Here is an 18,126-nt window from a genome sequence, read left to right as displayed (position 1 = left end):
TGTCAGATTATTTTTACTTTGTGACTCATTCCTGATCATACTATTAGTCCAGGGTATTTTATTTTCATTTTGCTTTTCTTCATCCATAGAGATCAATTTTTATGGACATATGGTAATATTTTTACCTAGTGCTCTTCTTTGTCATTATATCATTTTAATTATGAAGAACTTTTAAAGATATGTGGTTTAGATTCTGCTTTTTTGTGTGACTTGCCACAAATGTTCAGTTTCGACTATACTGAATATTCATATATAACTAAAGTCTTTATGTTTATTATGTTGTATTTTTGAGGCTCTGGTGAGGAATTTTCATTTTCATATATTTTTCATTACTATTATAAATTCTTTAGTGTTATTCCTATATTTTACAATTATTTCAATCATTTGTTGAGTTTGTTCATAAACTAAAGAATAATAAGGTAATCCATAACTATTACAAAGTTAATTGAATTTTAAATTAATCTTTCACTCACACATGTCGATAACTCTCACAAATGGATAGTAATATGAATTAGACAACATTCTTCATTCTAGAAAACTCATACTAATGCAAGTTCTTTAGAAATATTTGATATGTAATACATATAGTAGATTGGTAGACAGCAGTTTTCCAGGAAAGTGCTACTGTCTTGTCATGTTTTCAGGAAAAGTAAGCTTATTAAATATTTTAAATCTGACATTATTGCTGGTCTTTCCTTTGTATTTCATGAGTATTTATGAGGGCAGTTAAATCATTTTAATGTCTACACACATTAGTTTGTTAGGAATGAAAATAAGCTGGAAACCCTACAAATGAGGAAAACAAAGTTTAAGGAGTTATGAGAGCTTGAATAGGAAGGAATATCTGAGAAAATAATACCTGGTGATACGAGGGTAATAATGAATGGTGATATAAATTGTAAATTTAAAGAATTTGCTTATTTCAGAATAATAGTAATTGCTGTGAGAAGTGGCTGGTAATTAGGGAGGGCTCATGCATCTTAAAGTGAGAGAAGTGATGAGGGAAGAGACAGAGATTTTGGGAGATGCTAAGTGACTGGGGAATTAATTTTTTTTGCAAAGATTTAAGCTGAATGCACAGAACATTATAAGAGATTTTTGTATTAGTATTATGACCATGAGTTCTGTTGCAACTATCAAAAAAGAGTTTTGAGGCAGGAACTGTCTTAAAATTTATTGTCCTGTATATATAGAATGCACAGTATTATGAAGGAATTTTTTTTTTGTATATTAAGTAGGTTGAGGTCTTCGAAGAGTGGGGAGTGTATTTTCTGGCAGTAGACTGGGTGATTATTCGTAGTGCCACTTTTTGTTGTTTTATTGTTGCCATATGGCGATTGCTGTAATGGGTCTCTGGGCACAAATAGCACAAGTGAAGTAGGGATAGATTAGAGAGTAGTATAATGTAAGTAGTGCTGTTTGAGGTAATGTATCTTGGGGAGGATGCCAACTAGTTTGGATACTTTTTTTGTAATGTGTTGAATGTGGGTGTTGAATTTCAAGTTGCAGTCTAAGAGCAGACTTGGGAATATTCCTTCATTTTGTTTAGCAGTGGGAGAACCGTTAATCATAGTGTTTAGTTGGACATTTGTTGCTCTGTTCCCAAATATCATGTAGAAGGTCTTATCAGTGTTAAGGATGAATTTATTAGTAGTCATCAGGTTGATATCTTCAAGAGTTCTTCATTAACAGTGTTGTCGAGGGAATTCGGATTAGGGTGGAAGGTGACAAAAGGTATGTCATCCACAGAGAACAGGCCTAAATTACCGAGAAACATTTGGAAGATCATTGATGTATATGAGGAAAAGCAGAGGGCTGAGGACACTGCCCTGCAGGATACCCATGTCGATAGATCTTTGTGACAAAGTTATGCGCTTGATAGAGACATAGATGTATGTTTGCATCATTTGTGCTTTTATTTGGTCTGAAACCAAATTGGCAGGGGTTATGCAGTATAGCATGCCATCACTCATAGACTGATCAATGAGTTCTTTTCCCTGGTGACTGCCAGGGTTATGAGTACCCATGAGCTCCTGGTTACCGGACTCTTACATGGTCACAAGACAGTAAGAAAAGACCAGCAATGCTGTCAGAGTATATGGCTTTAGTACCTCCTTGGGTGGTACCTGTCTTCCAAACTGCTACTGCAATTTCTGTTTAATATCTCAAGTTTAAAGTATTAGATGTTTTACTACATGCACTGCTTGAACAACAAAAGCTAATTATATACTGAGACAACCTTGGAATAATTTATCAAGGATAATTAGAACAATGTTTTATTAAAAAATGGTAAGGTATTTCATTACTACTGAGCTCTCATGGAAAGTTTTAATGTTTTAGTTAATTTATTCTTGTTTAATGAAAATTTTGGAAAATTATGAAATCAGTTCTGTAAAAATGAAGATTGATATGTAACCCCTTTTCCTGTAAAGATTACTAAAAAGAATAAGAAGAAGAAAATTGTCAAAGTAGGAAGTCTGAATGTGTGTGGATGTTGTGCAAATAATAAGAAAGAGATGATTGTGGATGTTATGAATAAGAAGAAGCTGGATGTCCTGGCTTTAAGTGAAACAAAGCTGAAGGGGGTGGGAGAGTTTCAGTGGAGAGGAATAAATGGGATTAGGTCAGGGGTTTCAAATAGAGTTAGAGCTAAAGAAGGAGTAGCAATAATGTTGAAGGATAAGATATGGCAGGAAAAGAGGGACTATAAATGTATTAATTCAAGGATTATGTGGAGTAAAATAAAGGTTGGATGTGAAAAGTGGGTTATAGTAAGTGTATATGCACCTGGAGAAGAGAGAAGTGTAGAGGAGAGAGAGAGATTCTGGGAAATGTTGAGTGAATGCATGGGGAGTTTTGAACCAAGTGTGAGAGTACCTGTGATTGGGGATTTCCATGCTGAAGTGGGTAAAAATGTTGTGGAGGGAGTAGTAGGTAAATTTGGGGTGCCAGGGGTAAATGTAAATGGGGAGCCTTTAATTGAGCTATGTGTAGAAAGAGATTTGGTAATAAGTAATACATATTTTGTGAAAAAGAGGATAAATAAATATACAATGTATGATGTAGCACATAATGAAAGTAGTTTGTTAGATTATGTATTGGTGGATAAAAGGTTAATGGGTATACTCCAGGATGTACATGTTTATAGAGGGGCAACTGATATATCAGATCATTATTTAGTTATAGCTACAGTTAGAGTAAGAGGTAGATGGGACAAGAGAAAGGTGGCAACAACAAGTAGGAGGGAAGTGAAAGTGTATAAACTAAGGGAGGAGGAAGTTCGGGTGAGATATAAGCAACAATTGGCAGAAAGGTGGGCTAGTGCAAAGATGAGTAGTGGGGGGGTTGAAGAGGGTTGGATGAGTTTTAAAAATGCAGTATTAGAATGTGGGGCAGAAGTTTGTGGTTATAGGAGGGTGGGGGCAGGAGGAAAGAGGAGTGATTGGTGGAATGATGAAGTAAAGGGTGTGATAAAAGAGAAAAAGTTAGCTTATGAGAGGTTTTTACAAAGCAGAAGTGTTATAAGAAGAGTAGAGTATATGGAGAGTAAAAGGAAGGTGAAGAGAGTGATGAGAGAGTGCAAAAGGAGAGCAGATGATAGAGTGGGAGAGGCACTGTCAAGAAATTTTAATGAAAATAAGAAAAAATTTTGGAGTGAGTTAAACAAGTTAAGAAAGCCTATGGAAAGTATGGATTTGTCAGTTAAAAACAGAGTAGGGGAGTTAGTAGATGGGGAGAGGGAGGTATTAGGTAGATGGCGAGAATATTTTGAGGAACTTTTAAATGTTGAGGAAGAAAGGGAGGTGGTAATTTCATGCACTGGCCAGGGAGGTATACCATCTTTTAGGAGTGAAGAAGAGCAGAATGTAAGTGTGGGGGAGGTACGTGAGGCATTACGGAGAATGAAAGGGGTTAAAGCAGCTGGAACTGATGGGATCATGACAGAAATGTTAAAAGCAGGGGGAATATAGTGTTGGAGTGGTTGGTACTTTTGTTTAATAAATGTATGAAAGAAGGGAAGGTACCTAGGGATTGGCGGAGAGCATGTATAGTCCCTTTATATAAAGGGAAGGGGGACAAAAGAGATTGTAAAAATTATAGAGGAATAAGTTTATTGAGTATAACAGGAAAAGTATACGGTAGGGTTATTATTGAAAGAATTAGAGGTAAGACAGAATGTAGGATTGCGGATGAGCAAGGAGGTTTCAGAGTGGGTAGGGGATGTGTAGATCAAGTGTTTACATTGAAGCATATATGTGAACAGTATTTAGATAAAGGTAGGGAAGTTTTTATTGCATTTATGGATTTAGAAAAGGCATATGATAGAGTGGATAGGGGAGCAATGTGGCAGATGTTGCAAGTATATGGAATAGGTGGTAAGTTACTAAATGCTGTAAAGAGTTTTTATGAGGATAGTGAGGCTCAGGTTAGGGTGTGTAGAAGAGAGGGAGACTACTTCCCGGTAAAAGTAGGTCTTAGACAGGGATGTGTAATGTCATAATGGTTGATTAATATACAATGGACCCCCGCTTAATGATCATCTCCCAATGTGACCAATTATCTAAGTGTATTTATGTAAGTGCATTTGTTCGTGTATGTTTGGGGGTCTGAAATGAACTAATCTACTTCACAATATTGCTTATGGGAACAAATTCGGTCAGTACTGGCACCTGAACATACTTCTGGAATGAAAAAATATCGTTAACCGGGGGTCCACTGTATTTATAGATGGGGTCGTAAAAGAAGTAAATACTAGGGTGTTCGGGAGAGGGGTAGGATTAAATTATGAGAAATCAAATACAAAATGGGAATTGACACAGTTACTTTTTGCTGATGATACTGTGCTTATGGGAGATTCTAAAGAAAAATTGCAAAGGTTAGTGGATGAGTTTGGGAGTGTGTGTAAAGGTAGAAAGTTGAAAGTGAACATAGAAAAGAGTAAGGTGATGAGAGTATCAAATGATTTAGATAAAGAAAAATTGGATATCAAATTGGGGAGGAGGAGTATGGAAGAAGTGAATGTTTTCAGATACTTGGGAGTTGATGTGTTGGCGGATGGATTTATGAAGGATGAGGCTAATCATAGAATTGATGAAGGAAAAAAGGTGAGTGGTGCGTTGAGGTACATGTGGAGTCAAAAAACATTATCTATGGAGGCAAAGAAGGGAATGTATGAAAGTATAGTAGTACCAACACTCTTACATGGGTGTGAAGCTTGGGCTGTGAATGCAGCAGTGAGGAGGCAGTTGGAGGCAGTGGAGATGTCCTGTCTAAGGGCAATGTGTGGTGTAAATATTATGCAGAAAATTCGGAGTGTGGAAATTAGGAGAAGGTGTGGAGTTAATATAAGTATTAGTCAGAGGACTGAAGAGGGGTTGTTGAGGTGGTTTGTTCATTTAGAGAGAATGGATCAAAGTAGAATGACATGGAGAGCATTTAAATCTGTAGGAGAAGGAAGGCGGGGTAGGGGTCGTCCTCGTAAAGGTTGGAAGGAAGGGGTAAGAGAGGTTTTATGGGCGAGGGGCTTGGACTTCCAGCAGGCGTGCTTGAGCCTGTTCGATAGGAGTGAATTGAGACAAATGGTATTTGGGACCTGACGATCTGTTGGAGTGTGAGCAGGGTAATATTTAGTGAAGGGATTCAGGGAAACCAGTTATTTTTATATAGCCGGACTTGAGTCCTGGAAATGGGAAGTAGAATGCCTGCACTCTAAAGGAGGGGTTCGGGATATAAGCAGTTTGGGGGGATATGTTGTGTATCTTCATACGTATATGCTTCTAAACTGTTGTGTTCTGAGCACCTCTGCAAAAACAGTGATTATGTGTGAGTGTGGTGAAAGTGTTGAATGATGATGAAAGTATTTTCTTTTTGGGGATTTTCTTTCTTTTTGGGTCACCCTGCCTCAGTGGGAGATGGCTGACATGTTGAAAAAAAAAAATCTTTAATAGTTTTAATTATGTTCATATTGTACAAAATCATAATGTACAAAATATTTGGTGAAATTTTATATTTAAAAAAAAGAGTTACCATAGCATTTCATAGATATTAATTTCAGGTAAACCAGAATTCATAAATAAGAAATAATTACATAATGGATCAAGGTGATAATTTCATTTTCAAAATTGTTCATTAAATTTTTTTTTAGATAATTAGCTAACAGCTTACTTTAGTCTAGCCTTTCATGCATGTATGTAATTCAGAGCTCTTCAGTGCAAAGAAAATGTAAGTGCTGTTGTTCATCTTTTTCACATTTTCTTCTTACACAGTCTCTCCTCTTACATCTGCTTATTGACATAATAATGTTATTATTCCTCCTAGCTGGAATAATGTTAGTATTCCTCCTAGCTGGAATAATGTTAGTATTCCTCCTAGCTGGAATAATGTTATTATTCCTCCTAGCTGGAATAATGTTATTATTCCTCCTAGTTGGAATAATGTTAGTATTCCTCCTAGCTGGAATAATGTTAGTATTCCTCCTAGCTGGAATAATGTTAGTATTCCTCCTAGCTGGAATAATGTTAGTATTCCTCCTAGCTGGAATAATGTTAGTATTCCTCCTAGCTGGAATAATGTTAGTATTCCTCCAAGCTGGAATAATGTTAGTATTCCTCCTAGCTGGAATAATGTTAGTATTCCTCCTAGCTGGAATAATGTTAGTATTCCTCCTAGCTGGAATAATGTTAGTATTCCTCCTAGCTGGAATAATGTTAGTATTCCTCCTAGCTGGAATAATGTAAGTATTCCTCCTAGCTGGAATAATGTTAGTATTCCTCCTAGCTGGAATAATGTTAGTATTCCTCCTAGCTGGAATAATGTTAGTATTCCTCCTAGCTGGAATAATGTTAGTATTCCTCCTAGATGGAATAATGTTAGTATTCCTCCTAGCTGGAATAATGTTAGTATTCCTCCTAGCTGGAGTAACATTAGTATTCTACTTAGCTGGAATAATGTTAGTATTCCTCCTAGCTGGTTACAGTTAGGTGAGTACTGTTAGGTAGATAAAGAGGGTTGAGCCTCCACCCGTTGCACTGAAAAACCCACATGCGTTTAGCACTTCATGTATTTAAATACTAAACATCCTAATTAGTCTAGATGCTTATCCTCTGGCATTTCATTAAATTTCAGACCTTAAACTAAATTTTCAGTAAACTAATCTTACTATCTTTCGAATAATTTTATTTATCATTAATATCATTAAATTTCTCCGAATGACAGTAATTGCTTGGCAGAGGGTAAATTTTAACATGGAATTACTTAGAAAGTTTGCATGCTCTGCATAATACATAGTTCTTGCTGCTACATAAATACCCTTAATGTATTGATCCATATTTCAGTTATTCATTGTAGAATATATCACTTTCACTATCATAAAAGACAGTGAGAAGTGCATGACAGGTCACATCAGTGTAGAGTGAAGATCACTGTTTCACTAAGTTACTGCAACATTGTATTAGTACACAGTTGTACTACTCTGGTTCAGTTTTGTTTTGTTTGTTATCCATGTAAGTATTATAGCCTTGTGTATTGCTATTTATGTATGCTGCATACAGATACACCCATCACATATTCTTTGGTCATGAAAGTTTTCTGTTGCAAGTAATGATAATCAGTTAGGAGCTGTGGATGATGTGGTTTTTACAAGCTTGCCATATATTAATTTTTGACATGTGAATATAAAAAAGGAGACTATTGTGGTGATTCAGTTTCAAGTTAATAATCCCTTCAATATTTCATGAATAAATTATATGTATATATTTTTAGTGTTGGTACTGTAATGAGTAATCACTATATGTAAATATTATATACAGATTAAAACTTAGGAGATATTTTGATGTGTCAAGCTCCTTTCATGTTGTTGAAAAGATAAATATTTGGTATTCTTGTAATCCTTCTCAGGCATTGAAAAAGTATAGCACTCTATTCTAAATTTTTAATTTTGTAGTTCAAGCAGTTTTTGTACTGTATATGCTTTAGGTCATTTAGTTGCACTAAGGAAAACAACCATATGTCTATACTATATGAAAGCAGTAGAAAAGATTTTAACAGAAATTTAAAATGTAAAATATTTAATTTTATATAATTTTTATTTGTATATTTATTATATGCTACTAAAAAGATACTGTTATCCTGTAAATTTACTTTTATTTAGGATATGATAGTGTAGTAACTAGAGGCCTCACATTCCTTTCCATTCCTCTGTAGATATATTCCTTGTTATTAAAAACCTCAGATTTCAGTATGTCTTGATTAATTTTGAGTAATTAATCTCTCCTTAATAAGGCTCCAAGGTATTAAACAAAGTATTATGATAATTGTTGAAATTATTTTGTTGTAGAAAACTTATGTCCAAAAGATTGGTCTTTCTAATACTGAGAGCCTAAGTACTCTACAGTAGTTAGTTTCTCATACGTGGATGTTTGTTTAAGTCGTGACATACTTCTTTAATACCTTTATTCCTCATTTCCTGAATTAATAGACCATAACTAGTTACAATATTTTGGTTAGCAAATAATCTATTTTCTGTAGATCCATATTTTGTCCTGTAAGTGTTAAATACAAATATTCCATTTTATCTAGAAAAAGTTCTCTTGTCTAATCTTGTCTCTTCTCCCACTGTATTCTTTTTGTAACTATCCTGTTCCCTGTCTTATCTTGTCTCTGTTCCCACTGTATCTATTTTATTTTGTAACTATCCTTTTCCCTGCAGCCTGTTTGTGATGGTAACCCTTAGGCACACATTCTATTGTGTGATCTTTAAATAGATTTTTCCTCTTATATAAGTGCATCTATTTTTTTCACTTGACTTCCTTGTCTGTACAGGGGAAGTGGCATCTATTTTTTTAGTCTTTCAATTCCATGAAGAATTTTGTGGAAAGAGTATTTTTGCAATTAGCAGCATTATATTTTTTATGCAGTAATCCTGTAGTATACTCATAGTAAATTTGAAATCTTAAAATGCAATGAAGTACTGAATTGTTCATGTTTAAAATTGATCTTTAGGTTCAACTAATTAATAATTAACATGGCATTTTTCTTGTTCAGGTTTCTCAAGAGCTTCCTACTTGAAAAACAAAGTTAAGAAACAAGGTGCCTGTCAGAATTTTTGGAAAGCAGAGAAGAGATTAAGGTAGGCTTAACAACTGAATTCCCAGGAAAACAGGTATTTATACATTTTGTTGGATTAATTCTATACATTTATACTGCTATAATTATTATGTTATTTATTAGTTAGTTAATAAATAGTTATGCAGTAATGAATAATTTAAAAGTACATGTACTTCAATTACTTTTTATCTTTATAAATATATTTGTTTACCTCTTCCATTAAAATTATCTCTAGTGTAATCCTAAATTAAATTGTATTTATGTTGATGGTTAATGACTGCCTATGTTCAGATTTGGTATCAGACGGACGGTGAAGCAGCAGTGGTTCTACTGGTTTGTTATAATATTGGTGTTCCTTAACACTGCGTGTGTTGCAGCGGAACACTACAACCAACCCAAGTATCTCACAGATTTTTTATGTAAGGCTCTACTGCATTTATTCTATGATAGTTATCTCTTGTTTAGCATCATAAATTTAACCCTTAAACTGTACATAATTTAAAGTAGTTCTACAGCCACGTGGGAAATTTTACCATGTAAATCCTCGAAACAAAATTAAATAAAAGAAAACTGACCATAGAGGGGAAATTGAGTTTTAAGCATACAGTGAAAAGTATTAAAGAAAACATGTTTAATAAAGTTTTTATTAAATGGTATAAATTACTTTAGAATAAGGAAGCATTCATCGTAGAAATGATGCATTAATAGGTTTGGATGGCATTGCAGTCATTTATGGAATTAATGGCAGTGGAAAAAATGAAATTTTCAGTGAGTTAGTACGCATATATGTGTTTACCTGGAGTTTACCTGGAGAGAGTTCCGGGGGTCAACGCCCCCGCAGCCTGGTCTGTGACCAGGCCTCCTGGTGGATCAGAGCCTGATCAACCAGGCTGTTGCTGCTGGCTGCACGCAAACTAACGTACGAGCCACAGCCCGGCTGATCAGGAACTGACTTTAGGTGTAACACATTGTGTTACACATATGCATAGCTTTTGATTTACATATAAAGTAGTAGTGCCAGGAGCAAGGGGCTAGTAACCCCTTCTCTGTAAAAACTTTCGTTTTTCTTTTTAGGTCATCCTACCTCAGTGGGAGATGGCCATTATGTTAAAAAAAATTAAAGTAGGAGAGCCAAGATAAAAGATTGAGGACAGGGTTTACACATATCACTTATGGTCTTTGATTGTGGGTGCTCCTGTTTCTCTGTGATTTCTGACATGCCACTTTGTTTGGCACGTTTTATTTCTGTCCTTGGCTTCGCTTTTTTCATTTTAGTTGGGATTTTTATAACCGTTGGTAATCTTTGAGGGCCTCAGGGAAGTTTTAAGGGAATCTTTTATTACAATTTATACCTGTCTATCTCACAAAAGGGACAGGCTCATGTTACGATAATCAAAATTTTGGACAAGAGCTTCAGAAGTTTGGGTGGCATCAGCTGGAGGTTAACCTTAATATTTACATTTGATAATTTTAAGTCTGGTGGCAGGTTGCATCACCTACTGGACTGATATATTAGACACATGTGCAACACTTGGGTATCTTTATTGTGGAAATGTTTCACCACACAGTAGCTTCATCAATCCAATACAAAGAAGAATGGTGAAGATCAGAAGTTTGAGGTAATCAGTCCCTCAGCCTGGAGTTAATATAATCAGTCCATCAAGACTGATGGACTGATTACATCAACTCCAGGCTGATGGACTGATTACTTCAAACTTCTGATTTTCACCATTCTTCTTCATACTGGACTGATGAAGCTACTGTGTGGTGAAACATTTCCACAATAAAGATACCCAAGTGTTACACATGTCTAATTTATCAACTTGTCGGTTCTCTGAACCATTTATCTATATCTACTGGGTTGACCACTCTGTGGCCTGTAAATCCTTCCAACACAGCTAGGTGTTCAGAAATGTTATTGCCACTCCAGTCAAGATTAATATTTGCTTTACCAAAGCGTTGGACTACTCAATTCAGGATTAAGACATACATAATAGAAGAATAAATAATTGTATGTATGTGATGATAATTTTAGGGAAAGTGAGGGATAGATACACAAATGGTTTCATTTCTTCATAGAGCTATGACTGTAGTTGGAATAAAAAAAAGATGGTTTCATGACACCGTGAAAGGGTTAAATACTCTATGCTGTAATATTGTTTTCAAAAATGTTTAGTTTAATGATTTTTGCATGTTTAGTTGACATAATGTCTGGGAATATATGTACTACATAAAATAATTTTTCTGTTCTAGTTTTTTTTTCTTGAATCTAAAAAACTAAAAAAGGATAGAAGACTTACAGTTCCTTTTAAAGTGTGAGTAATTCTTAGTTTGACAATAATTAATGTGTATTGATAATTATTTATCTTTTTTTCAGACTATGCAGAATTTATATTTCTAGGTCTATTCATATCTGAGATGCTTATAAAAATGTATGCCCTGGGCCCAAGAATGTATTTTGAGTCCTCGTTTAATCGATTTGACTGTGTCGTCATCAGTGGCTCTATATTTGAAGTTGTTTGGTCAGCCTTCAAGTCTGGGTCATTTGGTCTGTCTGTGTTACGAGCCTTGCGCTTGCTGAGGATATTTAAAGTTACAAAGTAAGCATATTAGTTACAACTTTATTTAATTTGTCAAAACATACATTACAGGTCAGCCATCACTAATCCAGCAATCAGTAATCCAGTTCCATCAGTAGTCCTGCACTAATTTCAGCTAGCATAATTTCAAATTTCTTGGGTCACCACACCAACTTGCCGCTACTGTTTGGTGGCACTACTTACTGCATGAGTCATTCCAATTTCTTTTCTCCATTTATTGTTGTAACCTGCTCACTTTTAGCCCTAGCCATGGTTCCAATGAATAAAAAGAAATGTTTCTCATTGTGTAAAGCACATACTCTGTACATTGTCCATAAAAGATAAGGTGGCTTTGAAGGCACTGTCGGTCGCCATGAGTTCAGCTCATTCAGATAAACTGTGACTGGTAAATTTGGGCCTACATATGAAAGAGAGGTCTGTGTGTAAGTGTGCACTATATAAAAAAAATCATGCAGTACGCAGTGCATAATGAGAAAAAACTGCGACCCTGCCTTTGGTGTAAAACAGCGACTTTGCGGTGTGTATTTTCATGTGGTTTGTATGGTTGTATGCTAGTTTTTTTATCTCATTTGATAGAACTGAAGATATATTACAGAAATAGATATAATTTTGATTGGTTTCTTGCCAGAAAATACCTTAAAATTAAGCTCAAAGTAGTGGAAATGTTTTGATTTTTGCCGATGTTCAAGAGTAAACAAATGACGTCACTGTCCAATTGGCCAGTCTGATATGCAGTCATGAATGGGTTGACATTATTTATACAATTATTACAATAATGCAGTAGTCTGCATAACAGTAAGTATTCTATTTTTTGTGTGAATAAAAATTCAAAATGAAAAGCAGGCGTAATATAAGAGGGGCCTGGAGACGTGGCTAATGAACAGAGAAAATGTTATTTTAGTGCCAAGAATGTCTGCAATGTTTATTCTGGACCCTATTTTGAAATTGGCATCTCTTGAAATTTGTGTGAAATTGGCCAAATTACCGATTTCTGACCACTTTATTGAGTAGTTGAAATAGGTAAATAGACAGTTTTTTGTACTCGGTCAACAGAATTGAAGAAATACTAGCGAAATAGCTATGAGTATGGTAGACTAGAACAATGGAATAGGCCAAAAATTGGGCATAAAGCAGGTGAAATCGCTGATGCATAACCACTCTGTAGTCCAGCAAAAATCACTAATCCGGAACCCTACAGGTCCCGATAATGCTGGATTAGTGATGTTCAACCTGTACTAATTTCTTGTTTATGTACAAATATTGTTAGAAGGTTGTTTTTAATTGTTCTTTTGCAGCAGTGTTAAGGAAACCTAGAAGTAAAGGACAGCACTAAAACCTAATTCATTTGACAGTAAAATAAATTATATTATAGTCATTCAAATTTTCTGATTCATTTTAAATGATATTTAAATTTAGTTTTAATATTATGGATACAAGATTCTTTATTTCAGCATGATACAATGTTTGTACAGAGATGGATAACATTTAGGTGTGCATGTAGAAAGCCCTCATTATGCAGAGCATTTCAGGCAAACTTAAGCCTATCTTAAGACTAAAGGCAATTTTTGATTGATTGCTTATTTGTATGATATTAAGTGGTTTTAACAATAAACACTTTTATCGAGTTTTATTGTTTTAAGAATTACAGGTTGGCTTATGATTACCGGTAATGAGGATTGTAGTATTAGCACTAATTGTGCTTTGAGTAGTTAAGTTCTAGAGGAATATTTCTTATTTATGGATCAGTCATTATGATTTAAGGATAAACTAGAAAATATTTTTTTTTTTTTTTTTTTTTTTTTTTTTTTCAACAAGTCGGCCGTCTCCCACCGAGGCAGGGTGACCCAAAAAAGAAAGAAAATCCCCAAAAAGAAAATACTTTCATCATCATTCAACACTTTCACCACACTCGCACATTATCACTGTTTTTGCAGAGGTGCTCAGAATACAACAGTCTAGAAGCATACACATATAAAGATACACAACATATCCCTCCAAACTGCCAATATCCCAAACCCCTCCTTTAAAGTGCAGGCATTGTACTTCCCATTTCCAGGACTCAAGTCCGACTATATGAAAATAACCGGTTTCCCTGAATCCCTTCACTAAATATTACCCTGCTCACACTCCAACAGATCGTCAGGTCCCAAGTACCATTCGTCTCCATTCACTCCTATCTAACACGCTCACGCACGCTTGCTGGAAGTCCAAGCCCCTTACCCACAAAACCTCCTTTACCCCCTCTCTCCAACCCTTTCGAGGACGACCCCTACCCCGCCTTCCTTCCCCTATAGATTTATATGCTTTCCATGTCATTCTACTTTGATCCATTCTCTCTAAATGACCAAACCACCTCAACAACCCCTCTTCTGCCCTCTGACTAATACTTTTATTAACTCCACACCTTCTCCTAATTTCCACACTCCGAATTTTCTGCATAATATTTACACCACACATTGCCCTTAAACAGGACATCTCCACTGCCTCCAACCGTCTCCTCGCTGCTGCATTTACCACCCAAGCTTCACACCCATATAAGAGTGTTGGTACTACTATACTTTCATACATTCCCTTCTTTGCCTCCATAGATAACGTTTTTTTGACTCCACATATACCTCAACGCACCACTCACCTTTTTTCCCTCATCAATTCTATGATTAACCTCATCCTTCATAAATCCATCCGCCGACACGTCAACTCCCAAGTATCTGAAAACATTCACTTCTTCCATACTCCTCCTCCCCAATTTGATATCCAATTTTTCTTTATCTAAATCATTTGACACCCTCATCACCTTACTCTTTTCTATGTTCACTTTCAACTTTCTACCTTTACACACATTCCCAAACTCATCCACTAACCTTTGCAATTTTTCTTTAGAATCTCCCATAAGCACAGTATCATCAGCAAAAAGTAACTGTGTCAATTCCCATTTTGAATTTGATTCCCCATAATTTAATCCCACCCCTCTCCCAAACACCCTAGCATTTACTTCCTTAACAACCCCATCTATAAATATATTAAACAACCATGGTGACATTACACATCCCTGTCTAAGACCTACTTTTACCGGGAAATAGTCTCCCTCTCTTCTACACACCCTAACCTGAGCCTCACTATCTTCATAAAAACTCTTTACAGCATTTAATAACTTACCACCTATTCCATATACTTGCAACATCTGCCACATTGCTCCTCTATCCACTCTATCATATGCCTTTTCTAAATCCATAAATGCAATAAAAACTTCCCTACCTTTATCTAAATACTGTTCACATATATGCTTCAATGTAAACACTTGATCTACACATCCCCTACCCACTCTGAAACCTCCTTGCTCATCCGCAATCCTACATTCTGTCTTACCTCTAATTCTTTCAATTATAACCCTACCGTACACTTTTCCTGGTATACTCAGTAAGCTTATTCCTCTATAATTTTTACAGTCTCTTTTGTCCCCTTTCCCTTTATATAAAGGGACTATACATGCTCTCCGCCAATCCCTAGGTACCTTCCCCTCTTTCATACATTTATTGAACAAAAGTACCAACCACTCCAACACTATATCCCCCCCTGCTTTTAACATTTCTGTCATGATCCCATCAGTACCAGCTGCTTTACCCCCTTTCATTTTACGTAATGCCTCACGTACCTCCCCCACACTTACATTCTGCTCTTCTTCACTCCTAAAAGATGGTATACCTCCCTGACCAGTGCATGAAATTACTGCCTCTGTTTCTTCCTTAACATTTAAAAGTTCCTCAAAATATTCTCGCCATCTACCTAATACCTCCATCTCCCCATCTACTAACTCCCCTACTCTGTTTTTAACTGACAAATCCATATTTTCCCTTGGCTTTCTTAACTTGTTTAACTCACTCCAAAATTTTTTCTTATTTTCATTAAAATTTCTTGACAGTGCCTCTCCCACTCTATCATCTGCTCTCCTTTTGCACTCTCTCACCACTCTCTTTACCTTTCTTTTACTCTCCATATATTCTGCTCTTCTTATAACACTTCTGCTTTGTAAAAACCTCTCATAAGCTACCTTTTTCTCTTTTATCACACCCTTTACTTCATCATTCCACCAATCACTCCTCTTTCCTCCTGCACCCACCCTCCTATAACCACAAACTTCTGCCCCACATTCTAATACTGCATTTTTAAAACTATTCCAACCCTCTTCAACCCCCCCATTACTCATCTTTGCACTATCCCACCTTTCTGCCAATAGTCGCTTATATCTCGCCCGAACTTCCTCCTCCCTTAGTTTATACACTTTCACCTCCCTCTTACTTGTTGTTGCCACCTTCCTCTTTTCCCATCTACCTCTTACTCTAACTGTAGCTACAACTAAATAATGATCCGATATATCAGTTGCCCCTCTATAAACATGTACATCCTGGAGCCTACCCATCAACCTTTTATCCACCAATACATAATCTAATAAACTACTTTCATTACGTGCTACATCATACCTTGTATATTTATTTATCCTCTTTTTCATAAAATATGTATTACTTATTACCAAATTTCTTTCTACACATAGCTCAATTAAAGGCTCCCCATTTACATTTACCCCTGGCACCCCAAATTTACCTACTACTCCCTCCATAACATTTTTACCCACTTTAGCATTGAAATCCCCAACCACCATTACTCTCACACTTGATTCAAAACTCCCCACGCATTCACTCAACATTTCCCAAAATCTCTCTCTCTCCTCTACACTTCTCTCTTCTCCAGGTGCATACACGCTTATTATAACCCACTTTTCACATCCAATCTTTATTTTACTCCACATAATCCTTGAATTAATACATTTATAGTCCCTCTTTTCCTGCCATAGCTTATCCTTCAACATTATTGCTACTCCTTCTTTAGCTCTAACTCTATTTGAAACCCCTGACCTAATCCCATTTATTCCTCTCCATTGAAACTCTCCCACCCCCTTCAGCTTTGTTTCACTTAAAGCCAGGACATCCAGCTTCTTCTCATTCATAACATCCACAATCATCTCTTTCTTATCATCTGCACAACATCCACGCACATTCAGACTTCCCACTTTGACAATTTTCTTCTTCTTATTCTTTTTAGTAATCTTTACAGGAAAAGGGGTTACTAGCCCATTGTTCCCGGCATTTTAGTTGACTTTTACAACACGCATGGCTTACGGAGGAAAGATTCTTATTCCACTTCCCCATGGATATAAAAGGAAAATTAATAAGACCAAGAACTATTAAGATAAAATCAAAGAAAACTCAGATGAGTGTGTATGAATAAATGTGTATATGTATGTGTAGTGTGACCTAAGTGTAAGTAGAAGTAGCAAGACATGCCTGTAATCTTGCATATTTATGAGACAGACAAAAGACATCAGCAATCCTACCATCATGTAAAACAATTACAGGCTTTCGTTTTACACTCACTTGGCAGGACGGTAGTACCTCCCTGGGTAGTTGCTGTCTACCAACCTACTACCTATAAAATATGTGCTAATTAATTATCATTAATGGAATATAAACATCATCAAGTTTTATTCAACGTTATTATTCTAATTTTTTTTTTTCAACAAACCAGCTGTATCCCACCAAGGCAGGGTGGCCCAAAAAGAAAAATGAAAGTTTTTCTTTTTAAATTTAGTAATTTGTGCAGGAGAAGGGGTTACTAGCCCCTTGCTCCCTATTATTCTAATTATTCAAATTATTTTTGCAGGTACTGGTCCTCGCTACGGAACTTGGTTATCTCTCTGTTAAGTTCAATGCGCTCCATCATCTCCCTCTTGTTCCTGCTCTTCTTGTTTATCCTCATCTTTGCACTCCTGGGAATGCAGCTTTTTGGTGGCTCTTTCAATTTTCCTGAAGAAACACCCTTAGCCAACTTCAATACTTTCTCCATAGCACTGCTCACTGTATTTCAGGTGAGTTTGCACATAGAATATGTATATTAATATTTAACCAGACTAGAGACCTGGAGGTGGGAAGGCTGTGCCTGCACCCTGAAGGAGCGGTGGAGATGTTGCAATTAGAGGGTGGTATGAATTATGATGTTAATGCACATCTGGCAGACAGTGATTGAATGAATGTTGGTGAATGTGTATTCTTTGGGTCACTGTACCTAGATGGGAGATGGGTGTTGACGTTATATATGTATGTATGGAAGTGGGAAGTACAGTGCCTGCACTTTAAAGGAGGAGTTTGGGATATTGCTGTTTAGAGTGACATATAAGCTGTCATATCTGCAATGTCTCTGCAAAAATATTGATAGTATGAATAATGGTGAAAGTGTCTTTTTTTGGGGGGGGAGGGGGGATCACTCTGCCATGGTGAGAGATGGCCGTGCTAGAAAAAAAGTGTATGTACAATGGACCATTATATTACATGGTAGTTACGTTCCTGAAAACGCTGTGTTAGGTAAATCC

The 18,126-nt window shown here is 36.1% G+C and overlaps 1 protein-coding gene across 1 annotated transcript in view; it reads left to right on the top strand.

The window, feature by feature from the left end:
* cac (calcium voltage-gated channel subunit cacophony) overlaps positions 1-18,126 on the top strand; it is a gene marked incomplete in the record, with an annotated part of 730,773 nt that overhangs the window by 272,042 nt on the left and 440,605 nt on the right. The window contains 4 exon segments of the mRNA XM_070103036.1: positions 9,043-9,127; positions 9,397-9,524; positions 11,483-11,705; positions 17,421-17,625. Coding sequence (XP_069959137.1) covers positions 9,043-9,127; positions 9,397-9,524; positions 11,483-11,705; positions 17,421-17,625 — 641 coding nt within the window.

The sequence above is a fragment of the Cherax quadricarinatus genome, chromosome 84, assembly GCF_038502225.1.
Source record: "Cherax quadricarinatus isolate ZL_2023a chromosome 84, ASM3850222v1, whole genome shotgun sequence".
Classification (NCBI taxonomy): domain Eukaryota; kingdom Metazoa; phylum Arthropoda; class Malacostraca; order Decapoda; family Parastacidae; genus Cherax; species Cherax quadricarinatus.
The sequence above is the reverse complement of the archived record's forward strand: the minus strand, read 5'-3'. Positions and strand labels throughout refer to the sequence as shown.